General features: G+C 42.6%; 2 protein-coding genes across 2 annotated transcripts in view; one reads left to right on the top strand and one right to left on the bottom strand.

Annotated features, from left to right (window-relative positions):
• prima1 (proline rich membrane anchor 1) overlaps window positions 1–10,089 on the top strand; it is a 254,401-nt gene extending 244,312 nt beyond the window's left edge. Inside the window, exon 5 of the mRNA XM_063043274.1 lies at window positions 9,256–10,089. Within this exon, the coding sequence (XP_062899344.1) occupies window positions 9,256–9,295 (40 nt within the window). The 3' untranslated portion in view covers window positions 9,296–10,089. The remainder of the gene's footprint in view (window positions 1–9,255) is intronic.
• Window positions 1–17,865, bottom strand: part of LOC134344062 (protein unc-79 homolog) — a 403,221-nt gene that overhangs the window by 5,781 nt on the left and 379,575 nt on the right. Inside the window, exons 47-48 of the mRNA XM_063043251.1 lie at window positions 10,944–11,021; window positions 35–76 (exon numbers count right to left, since the gene is read on the bottom strand). Coding sequence (XP_062899321.1) covers window positions 35–76; window positions 10,944–11,021 — 120 coding nt within the window. The remainder of the gene's footprint in view (window positions 1–34; window positions 77–10,943; window positions 11,022–17,865) is intronic.

Below are 17,865 nucleotides of genomic sequence, written 5' to 3'. Positions count from 1 at the left end.
ATTAGAACTTTTGGAGAAAGCAATTAATACTCACCTTCAAATTTGACTGAATCATCGGTAACCACATAGGAATAAGCTGTTTAAAGAAAAAAAAAGTTATAAATTACGCTTGCTCCAGCAGCTAAAATATCAAAATTTTTTTTTATTGAAGATTAGTTTCCCACATTATTCCAGTAACAATATCAGCAAGATCTGGAATGTATTCAACTGCAATCAATAGCAAACTTCAGAAGACTCTTGTAGATTCCTAAATTAATTTACTTTGCTTCCATAATGAAGATCTGAAAAGTTAATTATAGCAGTTAATTATCAATTTGAAAATTAACAAATAGCCCAAAATCATCTATGGAAAGGAGTTCTAACTTTGTACTTCTTCCCTCATACAGAAACGATCTATAACTTAATTCCAAAAGCCAAAATCTCATTTTTAGATTATATCCCGTAATTCTAGATGTGTTAACCAGTAATGTCTCTCCATTTAGAGCACCATAGTAGCATAGCAGTTAACATGACACTATTACAGCTTAGGGCATCAGACTTCAGAAGTCAATGCCAGTTCCAACAGAGGACGCCATCTCCACAGCACTTCACTCTGCCCTGACCCACCTGGACAGCCCCAACTCTTACGTCAGAATGCTGTTCACTGACTTTAGTTCGGCATTCAATACTGTGATCCCCTCCAAGCTGATCGCCAAACTTCGCCAGTTTGGTATCAGTTCATCCCTCTGCAATTGGACCTTGGACTTTCTGACTAACAGACCCCAATCAGTTAAGTTAGACAACCTCTCCTCCTCCACTCTCACCCTGAACACCGGTGTGCCTCACGGCTGTGTGCTGAGCCCTCTTCTGTACTCCCTTTTCACCTATGACTGCTTTCCTGTACATGGTTCTAACTCCATAATTAAGTTCACAGACAACATCAAGGTGGTTGGCCTGATCAGAGGGGATGACGAGACAGCCTACAGGGACGAGGTCCAGCACCTGGCCGCATGGTGTGCTGATAACAACCTTGCCCTTAACACCCAGAAGACCAAGGAGATCATTGTGGACTTCAGGCATGCTAGGAGCCACACTCACGTCCTACATCAATAGAGCTGTAGTGGAGCGTGTATCAAGCTTCAAATTCCTTGGTGTCCACATTTACGAGGATCTCACCTGATCCCTGAACTCCTCCATCCTGATCAAAAAGGTGCAACAGCACCTTTATTTCTTGCGGAGCATCAAGAAAGCTCACCTCTGTCCCAGGATACTGACGGACTTTTACCGCTGTACCATTGAGAGCATACTCACCAACTGCATCTCACTGTGGTATGGCAATTGCCCCGTATCAGACCACAAAGCACTCCAGCGTGTGGTGAAAACTGCCCAGCGAATTATCGGCACCCAATTGCCCACCATTGAGAACATCTATCATAAACGCTGCCTGGGCAGGGCGAAAAGCATTAACAAGGATGCATCTCACCCTAACCATGGACTTTTTACTCTCCTCCCATCCGGTAGGTGCTACAGAAGCCTCCGCTCCCGCACCAGCAGGCACAGGAAGAGCTTCTTCCCTGAAGCTGTGACCCTGCTGAACCTCACATCACAGCGCTAAGCAGTATTGCATCCATATTGTACTGTCTCAGTACTTTTATATTTGTGTGCTGTAGCACTTACTTTTTATTTGCAGTTATTTTGTAAATAACACTATTCTTTGCATTTCTGGTTAGATGCTAATCGCATTTCTGGTTAGATGCTAATCGCATTTCATTGGCTTTGTATCTGTACTCAGTACAATGACAATAAAATTGAATCTAATCTAATCTAATCTAAACTGTTTGTAATTTCTCCCTGTGACTGTGTAAATTTCTCCAGGTGCTCCCATAGCCCAGAGATGCACTGGTTAGCAGGTTAATTGGCCATTGTAAATTGTCCTGCGATAAGCCTAATGTTGAATAAGTGGGTTTCTGGGTGGTGCGGCCCATTGGGCTGCTGAGCTTAATCTCGGAATAAATGAATAAATAAATCTACCTTACCAGCTCCCCTTAGTATAGTTATAATCTGTACAGTCTGTTGTAATGATACCCTAAATCCATGAAGGAAGAAACACCACCTGTACTGATTCAGAAATCGAGCTGTTGACGGGTGACTGTGCCCAAGATATTGGAGCCAATACAAGTGATGCACAGTGTTAATGACAGACCCTATGCAATCAGAAGAATGCTGGGTTGGACTGTTAACGGACAGTGACATGAGACCATGATGATGGAAGAGACTACACTCAGCCAGAGCTGACAGTTAACAGGATTTCAGTTTTGAACTTGGATAAACTTTGGCAGCACTAATTCAAGACAGATTTTCCTGAATGCAGTCAGGAGGAGCAACCTGGCTTGTCAAGAGAAGTTCACAATCCAGGATAGACCACTTACCAAAAAGAGAATATTGTGTGAATGTTAAGATTTCACGACTCCTGTGTTTTTGTAGTATGTAGTTGTAATGTTTACAGTGTATGAATTAGGGGGCTAGGATATAGGTACCATACATCTGTTTCCTATTCGCATTGTACTCTGGGTTATGCATTTATTATAGTAACTAGTCACATGGGTGGGGGCGTGGTAAAAGTGAAGGGTTTAGTTACCTATTCAGGCTTTGTTCTAGGCAGGTTAGAGCTGGGGAATGTCAGATATCATATCCAATGTCGACCACTTAATTACATCGCTTCAAGATTGTACATTTTGCTAGTTGCTAATATATGATCAAATACAGTTCTTCCCCTTTTAAGAACATTTTTATTGGATTGATCAGAGGGCATGTCATGGAAGGATAACTACCCGTGGGGTTACCAGTAGTGGCATTGGTTTGTTCAAGTTGCAACTATACATCCCATATAGCCTTAGATATTGAATTCCACAGTTTAGGAATGTAGCACAAAAAAACTGACCTGCCAATGATCTTTTGAGACAGATTCTTTACATTTAAGAGACCAGTAGAAGGAACTTGAGAGCTCGAGCAGGATTATGGCTGACCTTTGATATTTGAGTCACATTCTTGAACTAACCACACATCCACTAATTTCCTTATTGTCCAAAAACCTATTGCTTCTCTCTTGAGTTTCTTGGGTGGAGAATTTCAACCCTCACCATCTCCTGAGTGAGAATTTTTGTTTCTTATCTCAGTTGTGAATGGCACTCTGAAACTGTGACCACCCCCTCCCCCGGATTCAAACAACCCATCCAGATAAGAATCCTCCCCACATTTACCTGGCCAATCCTCACAAGGTTTTTTTTTGTTTTAAGGAGATTGGCCCTAACTTCAAAAAGTATAGGTTCAATCACCTCATGGAATAATCCTCCTACCCCTTCTGAACCTTCACTGCGTTCCCCTGATCACAAGTAAAACTCCCTTTTTAATTAGGGACAGCAGACTTGCATACAATATCCCCGCTGCCACAGCCCTGGGCCTTATACAAGTACAGTAACAAGGAAAGTTAATATTGTGAAGAGGAGGACAACATGCTAGGACCATCAGACTCAAAAACAGTTACTTTCCCAAAGCAGGAAAACTGATCAACAACTTCACCCACCCCCTACCACTGCTCATTTATCATTTCCTGTCAGAGTCTCCTTATGCACAGATACTCCTGTGCCTAGTGTCACTTTGTGGACTACAATCATTCTATGTATATAAGCTATCTTATGTATTGATATTTAATCTGTTTTTATTGTTGTGTTCTTTATCTTATTTTTTTGTGTGCTGCATCAGATCCAGACTAATATCTATTTTGTTCTTCTTTACACTGTGTACTGGAAATGACATTAATCAATCTTGAATGTTGATCATAAATAAGGTTCAATCAAGATCTTGATCCTATCAAATTCCTTCTCCTCCAGCCCTTTACGTTTTCTCACCTTGCTTCACCTTCTAGTTAGTCTTCTCGAGTTCCTCCAGCATTTACATTAGCGATATGATTTTATGTGTATATTACCAAGATTAATTTTTACACCTTCCACTTAGCGAATTTTCTAAACAAGTCAACAATTTCCACTTAATTCTATTAAATTCCATTTGTAATTGTAGATTTAAAAAGGACTATTTGATGCCTGAAAGTCAATGTAAATAACAGACACATATTCGCCTTTTGAATAAGTCAGTCAAATTTTCACACCATAAGACCATAGATCATCAGTTATAGGAGTAGAATTAGGCCATTTGGTCCATCAAGTCTGCTTCACCATTCAATCAAGGCTGATCTTTTTTTATCCCCTCCTCAGCCCCACTCCCCGGCCCTCTTCCCTTAACCTTTGATGCCATGTCCAATCAAGAACGTATCAATTTCTGCCTTAAATACACCCAACAACCTGGCATCCACAGCAGCCTGTGATAACAAACTCACCACTATGTGGCTAAAGAAATTTCTCCGCAAATGTTTTGAATGGACACCCTTCTATCCTGAGGCTGTGCCCTCTTGTCCTAGACTCCCCCACCATGGGAAACATCCTTTCCACAGCTAGGCCTTTCAACATTCAAAAGGCTCCAATGAGATTCCCCCTCATCTTTCTGAATTCCAGCGGGTAAAGACCCAGAGCCATCAAACATTCCACGTTTAATAATCCCTTCATTCCTGGAATCATCCTTGTGAACCTCCTCTGAACCCTCTCCAATGCCAGCACATCTTTTATTAGATAAGGAGCACAAAACTATTCACAATACTCAAGGCAAGGCCTCACTAGTGTTTTATAAAGCCTCAGCATCACATCCCTGCTCTTATAATCTGGACCTCTTGAAATGAATGCTAACATTGCATTTGCTTTCCTCACCACCAACTCAACCTGCAAATTAACTCTTAGTGACTTCTGCACAAGGACTCCCAAGTCCCTTTACATGTCAGATTTTTGCATTTTCTCCCCGTTTAGAAAATAGTCTGCACATCTATTTCTTCTATCAAAGAGTATTACCATACATTTTCCAACATTATATTTCATTTACCACTTTCTTGCCCATTCTCCTGATCTAAAGTTCTTCTGCAACCTACCCGTTTCGTCAACATTACCTGCCCCGCCATCAATCTTTGTATAATCTGCAAAGCCATCTATTCCAGCAACTAAATCACTGATGTACGACATAAAAAGAAGCGGTCCCAACACCATCCCCTGTGGAACACTACTAGTCACTGTCAGTCAGCCAGAGAGGGATCCCTTTATTCCCACTCACTGCCTCCCACCAATCAGTCAATGCTCTAACCATGGCAAGAACTTTCCTGTAACATGAGGGGCTCTTAACTTGGTAGGCCATGCCAGAAGCTAATGATTCTTGAAAGATCTTTCAAAAGATATTGAAAAACACAACGAACAGTACTGTGCAAAGGTCTTAAGCACATACAATATATACAGCTGTGCTGCCTAAGACTTTTGCACAGCTCTGTAGTAATTTCATGTGTTGCACTGTACTGCTATCGCAAAAAAAAACAAATTTCATGACATATGTGAGTGATAATACACCTGATTCTGATATGGGTCTCTACTGTGGACTGAGAGTGGGAAGGGACAGGGAGAGGGGAATCTTGGTTGGGAAAAGGGGAAGGGAGAGGGGAGGGATCCAGAAGCACCAGAGAGACATTCTGTAATGATTAACCCCACACCAATTGTTTGAAATTACATTACCTTGCCTGGTGACTCAGGACTTGGTGTGTTTGCACCCTGCTCCTGGCACTCCATCTGTCCCACACCCCTCCCGCGGCACTCCACCCTCGCCATTCCCAACTTCCTTTGTTTCTGCCAGATTTATAAACTCGCTCTCCGCTCCATGTTGACAAATACTGCACTGTGCAAAAGTCTTAGGCACATATACTATATACCTAGGGTGCCTAAGACTTTTGCCCAGTACTTCATAGAAGGCACTACAAATATGCCTTTATCCTCTCGCATAAGCGGAAGATGTAAGGTGATAGAGACATAGTAAAGTACAGTACAGAAACAGGCCTAATGTTGTACCTCTATTTAAGAAGGGAACAAGAGAAAATGCTGGGAACTATAGACTGGTGAGTCTCACATCAGGTATAGGGAAATTGCTGGAGAACATTCTTAGGGATAGGATATATCAGCATCTGGAAACCCATGGCTGAATGAGGAACATTCAGCATGGCTTTGTGCATGGCAGGTTGTGCCTTACCAACTGGATTGAGTTTTTTGGCAAGGTGATGAGAGAGATTGATGAGGCAGTGGATATTGTCTACATGGATTTTAGTATGGCATTTGACAAAGTCCCTCATGGGAAGATTGGTAGAGTTGTCGATACTACAGAAGACTGGCAAAGAATGCAACATGATATAGATCAGTTGTAGATATGGGCTGACGAATGCGAGGTCTTAACCCAGATAAATGTGAGGTCTTGCACTTCGTTAGGATAAAAGCAAGGAGACAGTATACTGTTGAGGGCAAGTTCCTTAACTGTGTTGCTCAGCAGAGAGATCTTGGGATCCAAGTTCATAGGTCCTTGAAAGTGGCTACACCGGTCAATAAGGTGGTTAAGAAGGCTTGCAGAATGTTTGCTTTATTAGTCGAGGCATTGAGTTCAAAATTCAGGAGGTTATGCTGCAGCTTTATAAAACTTTGGTTAGGCCACATCTAGAGTATTACGCACAGTTCTGGCCGCCCCACAATAGGAAGGGTGTTGATGGTTTGGAGAGGGTGCAAAAGAGGTTTACCGAGATGCTGCCTGGTTTAGAGAGCATGTGCTATCACGAGAGGCCTGAAAAATTTCGATTGTTTTCTCTGGAGTGGTGGAGGCTGAGGGAAGATCTGACAGAGCTTTATAAGACTATGAGAGGCATAGATAGTGTACCAAACAGTATCTGTATCCCAGGGTTAAAACGTCTAATACCAGAGGGCTTGCATTGTAGGTGAGAGGGGGGTACGTTCAAAGGGGATGTAAGGGTTATACTTTTTCTCAGAGAGTTGTGGACGCCTGGAATGCACTGCCTGGTATGGTGGTAAAGGTAATACATACTTTATACTTTATTGTCGCCAAACAATTGATACTAGAGCATACAATCATCACAGCGATATTTGATTCAGCGCTTCGTGCTCCCTGGAGTACAAATCGATAGTAAATAGTAAAAATTTAAATTATAAATCATAAATAGAAAATAGAAAAAGGAAAGTAAGGTAGTGCAAAAAACCAAGAGCAGGTCCGGATATTTGGAGGGTACGGCCCAGATCCGGGTCAGGATCCGTTCAGCAGTCTTATCACAGTTGGAAAGAAGCTGTTCCCAAATCTGGCCGTACGAGTCTTCAAGCTCCTAAGCCTTCTCCCGGAGGGAAGAGGGACAAAAAGTGTGTTGGCTGGGTGGGTCGTGTCCTTGATTATCCTGGCGGCACTGCCCTGACAGCGTGAGGTGTAAAGTGAGTCCAAGGATGGAAGATTGGTTTGTGTAATGTGCTGGGCTGTGTTCACGATCTTCTGCAGCTTCCTCCGGTCTTGGACAGGACAACTTCCATACCAGGTTGTAATACACCCTAGAAGAATGCTTTCTACAGTGCATCTATAAAAATTAGTGAGGGTTTTAGGGGACAGGCCAAATTTCTTTAGCTTTCTCAGGAAGGCTTTTAAGAGACGTTTGGATAGGCACATGGATGAAAGGAAGATGGGGGGACATGGACATGGTGTCAGTAGGAGAGATTAGTGTGTGGGTGTTTTAGACTAGTTTTTATCTGGTTTGGCATAACATTGTGGGCCAAATGGCTTGGTCCTGTGCTGTCCTCTTCTACGTTCTATAAACAGACCCCTTGGCCCATCTAGTCAGTGCCAAGCCATTTAAACTGCCTACTCCCAACAACCTGTACCATAGCCCTCCATACCCCTACCATCCATAAACCTATCTGATCTCCTCTTAAACACTGAAATCAAGCTGGCATGCAGTACTGGCACTGGTAGCTTGTTCCACACTCTTATGGCCCCTTGAGTGAAAAAGTTTCCCTTCATGTTCCCCTTAAACTTTTCATCTTTCACCCCGAACCCATGACCTCTAGTTGCAGTCCCACCCAACCTCAATGGGAAGAGCCTGCTTGCACTTACCCTATCTATACCCCTCATAATTGTGTTTACCTCTAACAGATCTCCCCTTAATTTTCTATGTTCCAAGGAATAAAGTCCCAGCCTATTGAATCTTTCCTCATAACTCAGGTCCTCCAGTCCTGGCAACATCACTGTAAATTGTCTCTGTATTCTTTCAACCTTACTTACATCTTTCCTGGAGGTAGGTGACCAAAATTGCACACGATACTCCAAATTAGGCCTTTCTAACGTCTTATACCACTTCAGCATAACATCCCATCTCCTGTATTCAATACTTCAATTTATAATGACCCTCTCAACCTGTGACACCACTTTCAATGAATTATGGACTTATACTCCCAGATCTCTTTGTTCTATCGCACTCCTCAGTGCCCTATCACTCAATGTTCAAGACCTACCTTGTGTGGTCCGACTGAAGCACAACACCTTGCATGTCTGCATTAAATTGCATCTGTCATTTTTCAGGCTATTTTCCCAGCTGGCCCCGATCCAATCTTAGTGTCGTCCACAAATCTGATGATCCAGTTAACAACATTAATCTGACATTACCTGTTGAATATTGAAAGGCCTAGATAGAGTAGATGTTTCCCATAGTAAGTGAGTCTAGGAACAGGGGGCACAGCCTTAGAATGCAAAGACATCCATTTAAAACAGAGATGAGGAAGACTTTCTTAAGCCAGATGGTGGTGAATCTGTGGGATCTGTTACCACCAGTGGCTGTGGAGGTCAAGTCTTTGCGTATCTTTAAAGTGGAAGTTGATAGGTTCTTGATTAGTCAGGGTCACAAAGTTTACAGAGCAAAATCGAAGAGTGGGGTTGAGAGGGATAATAAATCAGTCACGATCGAATAGCAGAACAGAATCAAAGGGCCAAATGACCTAATTCTGCCTCTATGTCTTACGGAATAATGCATTCCTTGTTATAATCATCACAAATTCTTCAACAACTGATATTAAGCTGATCATTCTACAAATCTTCCCTTAAGTGTACAATTTCCAAAGGATTATATGTTACTTTGCAATCTAAATGAACAATTCATCAATTGTGATATCTTTCAACAATACTTTTGTCCTTCCAAATGAGCTTTCAACTAACTGTTCACAGTTTTGTCACAAACTGGTACAATAATTATGTTACCAAAATCAAAAATCAAATAAGTGTGTGCTCAGGATTGTATTGTAATTTTAAACTCTTCTCTGCCAGGGTCGGACCACTTCGCCAGACTGAACTCTACCTTCAATGATGCAAACGCCAGACGATGTCTAATTTATGAGCAACAACATATTTATTCTGCAGTGACTACATTATGGATCAAGGTTATCTGCTGCTGCCAATTATGCTACTAATTTACTAATTTGTGAACCTGCTTGACTATCGTCTAATCAAGAACACTTTTAAAATGAAATATTACCGGTTACCAAACTCCAAAAGTAACAAAACATTTCAGTACATGTTAATGTCACACTAGTCAACATCATAATGAAATACACTGTAGGTGTATTAACCAACATAACATACAGAATTATGCCATCAGCTCAGATCATGTGAACTCTGTCCCCGGACGCAGTTCTGAGTCCACCAGGAGAGCAGAAGATCAGATGTCTGTCTTTCAGGAAGTTCCTAACTATGACATGATGATGCTGATGCTTTATGGAATTTGGGAACAAGCTGACCAGTGCTCTATTGAGATGCCAGCAAATGTACAGCACAATTCAAACTATTATATGAATAATGGTGCATTTAATCCAACCGTAAAGGAATAATGGTTTTTTTTAATTATAAGAACTACAACTACAATATAACGTGTATAAACTGTAATTTTTCAGTATTTTATAATATATACAATAGTTGAAATGTTAAATATTATAACAGTTACAGTAAATTATTAAAAATAATTGCATTTAAGTAAAAATGTGTCAACTTCTGTTGAAGTATGAGGCATTGACCATGTAAATTTTACAAATTTATATTGAATATTGAGCAAGGATATAAAGCTGAGACTTTATAAAGCACTGGTGAGGCCTCACTTGGAGTATTGTGAGCAGTTTTGGGCCCCTTATCTTAGAAAGGATGTGCTGAAACTGGAGAGGGTTCAAAGGAGGTTCACAAAAATGATTCCATGATGGAATGGTTTGTCATATGAAGAGCGTGAGATGGCTCTGGGCCTGTATTCACGAGAATTCAGAAGAATAAGGGATTAAAACCTATTGAATAGTGAAAGGCATTGACAGAGTGAGTGTGGAGAGGATGTTCCCTACAGTGGGAGAATCTAAGACCAGAGGACACAGCCTCAGAATAGAGGGGTGTTTTTTCAGAATGGAGGTGAGGAGGAATTTCTTTAGCTAGTGAGTGGTGAATCTGTGGAATTCTTTGCCACAGGCAGCTGTGGAGGCCAGGCCTTTATGCGTATTTAAGGCAGAGATTGATAGACTCTTGATTGATCAGGGCAGGAAGGGGTATGGGGAGAAGGCAGGAGACTGGGGTTGAGAGGAAAATTGGATCAGCTATGATAACGTGGCAGAGCAGACTTGATGGGCCAAATGGCCTAATTCTGCTCCTATATCTTACTGTCTTATTATCTCATACGAAATGCATGCTCCCTAAAGCATGCAACTGATTATACTGCACTAGACTTACAACTGTTCCAATTACAGCGTTTCATTAACACCATGATAGTCAGATACCAAAACTTTTTCCCTGTTTTCATGAACAGGACAACTTTAATATAGGTATTCCAAAATAACAGATTTCATTACAATTGTGTAAAGGCATTTAATCTGACTTTCTTAAAAAGGGAAATGATTGCCAATTAGTTATCATGAATATTTTGAAATTTCTGTATAAAAATCATGATATATAAATAACAGCTGGAAAAACAAAAATATCGTCACCTTCACAAAGATGGCTGAATTGCACTCCTGTAGAGCTTCCATCAAGTTGATAACATGCAAGCAAACCATTTCCACCATCTGCAACGCAAACCAAAAATATTTGATAAATTAGCTTGGAAACACTGTCTAACATAATTGTACAAATCAAAACAGAATTAATGCTGGAGATCGGAAATAAAAAGAGGAGTTGTAAATACCTGGTAGTCAGGATTTCTAGACCATAAGACATAGGAGCAGAATGAGGCCATTCGGCCCACTGACTCTGCTGTGCCATTCCATCATGGCTGATTTATTATCCATCTCAACCCCATTTACCTGCCTTCTCTCCGTAATCTTTGATGCACTGACTAATCAAGAACCTATCAACCTCTACTTTAAATATACTCAAAGACTTAGCCTCCACAGCCATCCGTAGCAATAAATACCATAGATTCACCACCCTCTGGCTAAAGAAATTCCTTCTCATATCTGTTCTAAATGAACATCCTTCTAGTCTGAGGCTGTGTCCTCTGGTGCTAGATTCCCCCCACTAGAGGAAACATCTTCTCCACATCCACTCTATCTAGGTCTTTCAATATTTGATAGATTTCAATGAGATTCCACCACCCCCCCCCCCCATTCTTCTAAGTTCCAGTGAGTATAAGCTCAGAGCCATCAAATATTCCTCATGCATTAACGATTTCATTTCCAAAGTCATTCTTATGAACCTCCTCTAGGCCCTCTCCATTATCAGCATATGTTTTCTTACAGAAGGGACCCAAAATTGCTCACAATACTCCATATGGTCTAGCCAATCCTTTATAAAGCCTCAGCATCACAAACTTGCTCTTATATTCTAGTCCTCTCGAAATGAATGCTAATATTGAATTTACCTTCCCTACCAAAGACTCAACCTGCAAGTTAACCTTTTGCAAATCCCGCACAAGGACTCCCAAGTCCCTTTGCATTTCTGATTTTTGAATTTTCTAACCATTTCGAAAATGATCAATGTCTTTATTCTTTTTACCAAAGTGCATGACCACACACTTCTTGACACTATATTACATCTGCTACTATTTGCCCATTTTCCCAATCTGTTTAAGTCCTTCTGCAGGCTTCTTGCTTCCTCAAAACTGCTTGCCCCCACCTATATTCGTTTTGTCTGCAAACATGGCCACAAAACCATCAATTTTGTCATACAAATCATTCTGTATTATGTGAAAAAAGTGATCCCAACACAGACCCCTGAGGAACACCACAAGTCAGCGGCAGCCAGCCAGAAAAGGTCCTCTGTATTCCCACTCTTTTCTTGCTAGTCAGCCAATCTTCAATCCTCGCTGGAATCTTCCCTGTAATACCATAGACTTTTATCTTGTTAAGTGGCACCTTGTCAAAGGACTTTTGGAAATCCAAGTACACAACATCCACTGATTCTCTTTCGTCTATCTTAGAGTCATAGTCTTAGAGATGTATAGCACAGAAACAGGCCCTTCGGCCTATCCAGTCTATGCTAAACCATTTAAACTGCCCACTCACATCAATCTACACCTGGTCCATAGCCCTCCATACCCTTACTATCTATATACCCATCCAAACGTCTCTTAAACATTGAAATTGAGCTCTCATGCACCACTTCTGCTGGCAGCTAATTCCACACTCTCACAACCCTCTGATTAAAGGAATTTCCCCTCATGTTCCCCTTCAACTTCTCACCTTTCACTCCTAACCCATGAACTCTGCTAACCTCACCTGCTTGTGCTTATCCCATCTATACCCAGCATAATTTTGTATACCTCTCTTAAATCTTCTCTCAGTCTTCTGTATTTTAAAAGATGCAGTCCTAACCTATTCAATCATTTCTAATAACTCAGGTCCTCCAGACCCAGCAACATTCTTGTATCTTTTCTCAGTGCTCTTTCCACCTTGATTACATCTTTCCTGTAGGTAGGTGGCCAAAACCGCACACAATACTCCAAACTGGCCTCACCAATGTCTTCTACAACTTCAAAATAGCATCCTATCTCCTGTACTCAATATATTGATTTATGAAGGCCAACATGCCAAAAGCATTCTTTATGACCCTATCTACCCATGATGCTACTTCCAACGAATAATAGACCTGCATTCCCAGATCCCTTTGTTCTGCTACACCCTTCAATGTCCTGCAGTTCACTATGTAAGACCAACACTAGTTGGTCCTACGAAAGTGCAAAACCTTGAACTTGTCTGCATTAAATTTTATCTATCATTTTTCAGCCCATTTTTCCAACTAATGCAGATCCCACAACTGTGTGGCCACCCACAGCTCCAATCTGCTAATTAAATTTGCAGATGATACTACATTGATTAGCCTTATCTCAAATAATAAACAGGCAGCCTGCAGAGAAGAAGTCATCACCCTGACATAGTGGTGTCAAGAAAACAACCTCTCCCTCAATGTCGCAAAAACAAGGAGTTGGTTGTGGACTACAGGAGGAATAGACAGACTAACTCCTATTGACACGAATAGATCTGGGGTTGAGAGGGTGAACAGCTTTAAGTTCCTCAACATACACATCACTGAGGACCTCACGTGGTCTATACATACCGGTTGTGTGGTAAAAAAAAGCACAACAGCACCTCTTTCACCTCAGATGGTTGAAGAAGTTTAGAATGAGTCCCCAAATCCTAAGGACTCTCTACAGGCGCACAATTGAGAGCATCCTAACTGGCTGCATCACTCCCTGGTATGGGAACTGTACTTCCCTCAATCGCATGACTCTGCAGAAAGTGGTACAGACAGCCCAGCACATCTGTGGATGTGAACTTCCCACTATTCAGGACATTTACAGCAACAGGTGCGTAAAAAGGGGCCAAAGGATCATTGGGGACCCCAGTCATCCCCAACCACAAACTGTTCCAGCTGCTACCATCCGGGAAACGGTACTGCAGCCAGGACCAGCAGGCTCCGGGACAGCTTCTTCCACCAGGCCATCAGACTGATTAATTCACGCTGATAAAATTGTATTTCTATGTTATATTGACTGTCCTGTTGTACATACTATATATTACAAATTACTATAAATTGCACATTCAGATGGAGACATAGTGTAAAGATTTTTACTGCTCATGTATGTATGTGAAGGATTTAAGAAATAAAGTCAAATCAAGTCCCTCTGCAAGCCATGGTAGCCTTTCTCACTGTCCACTACACCCCAGTCAGAATCAGTACCAGGTTCATTATCACCAGCATGTGAAATTTGTTAACCTAGCAGCAGCAGCAGCAGTACAATGCCATACATGATAATACAGAAAGAAAAAAATAAATTGGTAAATAAATTAAACTATATATATATATATATATATACACACACACATCTTAAATAGTTTGAAAATATAGTGCAAAGCAGAAACAATATATATAAAAAAAAGTGAGGCAGCGTTCATGGGTTCAAAGCCCACTTAGGAATTGGATGGCAGAGGGGAAGAAGCTGTTCCTGAATCGCTGAGTGTGTGCCTTCAGGCTTCTGTATCTCCTTCATGATGGTAACAGTGAGAAGAAGGTATGTCCTGGGTGATGGGGTCTTTAATAAGGGACGCTACCTTTCCAAGTCACCACTCCTTGAAGATCTCCTGGATTCTATGGAGACTAGTACCCAAGACAGAGCTGATTAATTTTACAACTTTCTATAGCTTCTTTCGGTCGGTCCTGTGCAGTAGCTCCCCTCCCCCATATCAGACAGTGATGCAGCCTGTCAGAATGCTCTCCACAGTACATCTTTATAAATTTTTGAATATTTAGGTGTCAAACCAAGTCTCTTCAAACTCCTAATGAAATATCGCTGCTGTCTCGCCTTCTTTATAGCTGCATCGGTATGTTGAGACCAGGTTAGATCCTCAGAGATCTTGACACCCAGGAACTTGAAACTGCTCACTCTCTCCACTTCTGATCCCTCCATAAGGATTGGTTCGTGTTACCTCGTCTTACCCTTCCTGAACTCCACATCCAACTCTTCCGTCTTACAGACATTGAGTGGAAAGTCGTTGCTGTGACACCGCTTAACTAGCTGCTATATTTCATTTCTTCTTCATCTGAAATTCTACCAACAAAGGTTGTACCATCAACAAACTTACAGGTATCATTTGAGTTATACTGAGCCACACAGTCATGAGTACAGAGGAGTAGAGCAGGTAAAATTACCTCCTATAACAACCTGCACGCATGCAGAGCTCGTTGACTTTATTAACTTTGCCTCCAACTTTCACCCTGCCCTCAAGTTTACCTGGTCCATTTCCGACACCTCCCTCCCCTTTCTAGATCTTTCTGTCTCTGTCTCTGGAGACAACTGATGTCTACTATAAGCCTACTGACTCTCACAGCTATCTGGACTATTCCTCTTCTCACCCTGTCTCTTGCAAAAATGCCATCTCCTTCTCGCAATTCCTCCGTCTCCGCCGCATCTGCTCTCAGGATGAGGCTTTTCATTCTAGGACAAGGGAGATGTCCTCCTTTTTTAAAGAAAGGGGCTTCCCTTCCTCCACTATCAACTCTGCTCTTAAACGCATCTCCCCCATTTCACGTACATCTGCTCTCACTCCATCCACCTGCCACCCCACTAGGAATAGGGTTCCCCTGGTCCTCACCTACCACCCCACCAGCCTCCGGGTCCAACATATTATTCTCCGTAACTTCCGCCACCTCCAACGGGATCCCACCACTAAGCACATCTTTCCCTCCCCCCACCCCCACTTTCCGTAGGGATCACTCCCTACATGACCCCCTTGTCCATTCATTCCCCCCCATCCCTCCCCACTGATCTCCCTCCTGGCACTTATCCGTGTAAGCGGAACAGGTGCTACACATGCCCTTACACTTCCTCCCTTACCACCATTCAGGGCCCCAAACAGTCCTTCCAGGTGAGGCGACACTTCACCTGTGAGTCGGCTGGGGTGATATACTGCATCCGGTGCTCAAGATGTGGCCTTTTATATATTGGCGAGACCCGACGCAGACTGGGAGACCGCTTTGCTGAACACCTACGCTCTGCCCGCCAGAGAAAGCAGGATCTCCCAGTGGCCACACATTTTAATTCCACATCCCATTCCCATTCTGACATGTCTGTCCACGGCCTCCTCTACTGTAAAGATGAAGCCACACTCAGGTTGGAGGAACAACACCTTATATTCCGTCTGGGTAGCCTCCAACCTGATGACATGAACATTGACTTCTCTAACTTCCGCTAATGCCCCACCTCCCCCTCGTACCCCATCTGTTACTTATTTTTATGCACACATTCTTACTCTCACTCTCCTTTTTCTCCCTCTGTCCCTCTCACTATACCCCTTGCCCATCCTCTAGGCTTTCTCCCCCCCACCCCCTTGTCTTTCTTCCCGGACCTCCTGTCCCATGATCCTTTTGTATCCCTTTTGCCAATCACCTGTCCAGCTCTCGGCTCTATCCCTCCCCCTCCTGTCTTCTCCTATCATTTTGGATCTCCCCCTCCCCCTCCCCCTCCAACTTTCAAATCTCTTACTCACTCTTCCTTCAGTTAGTCCTGACGAAGGGTCTCGGCCTGAAACGTCGACTGCACCTCTTCCTAGAGATGCTGCCTGGCCTGCTGCGTTCACCAGCAACTTTGATATGTGTTCCTATAACAACCTTATGTTTCTTGCAACAGTCTGCGATCTCTTTTACAAATTTGTGCCTCTAAAGCCCTGGAGCTGCTGGGTGGTCTGTAATATTGCCCCATTAACAGGGTCATATGTTTCTTATTTCTCAGTTCCACCCATAATGCCGCACTAGTAGAGTTCTCCTGTCTATCCTGACTGAGCATTACTGTGACATTTTCCCTGACTAGTAACACCACCCTTCCTCCTTTAATCCCTCCCGCTCTGTCACATCTAAAACAATAGAAACTCAAAATATTGAGCCGCCAGTCCTGCCCCTCCTGCAATGAAGTCATTACAACTTTGTAATTCCAGGTGTTGATCCATGCCCTGAGCTCATTCACCTTTCCTACGATACCTCTTGCATTGAAACCTATGCAGCTCAGGACACCTGTTGCACCATGCTCAAACTTTTCATTCCTGACTTTGTCTGAGATCTTACCAACATTTGTCTCCACAACCTCTCCACGAACTGTTCTGCCACTCTGGTTCCCATCCCCCTGCAACTCCAGTTTAAACCCCACTCTGCAGCATTAACAAAACTTCCTACGAGGATTTTAGTTGCCCTCCAATTCAGGTACAAGCCATCCCTTTTATACAGGTCCCACATTCCCTGGAAGAGAACCCAGTGATCCGAAAATCTTATGCCGTCCGTCCTGCACCAACTTCTTAGCCTCGTGTTAAACTACACAATCTTCCTGGTTCTAGCCTCACCAGCATGTAGCACAGGTAACAATCCAGAGATCACAACCCTGGAGGTCCTGCCCTTTAACTTAGCATCCAACTCCCTGAACTCCCTATTTTCAGAACCTCATCATTCACCCTACCCACATTATTGGTACCTATATAGACGACAACTTCTGGCTGTTCACCCTCTTAATTAAAAATGCTGAGGACTCAATCTTAGATGTTCCAGACCCTGGCACTTGGGAGGAAACTAACCATCTGAAAATCTCGTTCTTGCCCACAGAACCTCCTGGCCAGTCCCCTAACTGAGGAAAACCCTAAGATCACAGCACACCACTTCTCCCACTTCCCTTTGAGTCACAGAGGCAGACTCAATGCCAGAGACCCAACCACTGTGACTATCCTCTGCTTGGTCAGCCCCCAACATTATCCAAAGTGATCTATCTCTTGTTGAGGGGGATAGCCACAGGGGTAATCTGCACTGGCTCCTTAACTCCTTTCCTCTTCCGGACTTGTTACTTCTTCCGAGAATTCTCTTGAGGAAACCATGCTGACTTCAGCCATGAGTTGAGAGTTAAAGGGCAAAAGTTTAGGGGTAACATGAGGGGGA

This window comes from Mobula hypostoma, chromosome 1, assembly GCF_963921235.1.
Source record: "Mobula hypostoma chromosome 1, sMobHyp1.1, whole genome shotgun sequence".
Taxonomy (NCBI): Eukaryota; Metazoa; Chordata; class Chondrichthyes; order Myliobatiformes; family Myliobatidae; genus Mobula; species Mobula hypostoma.
This window is presented reverse-complemented; position numbering and strand designations above follow the sequence as displayed.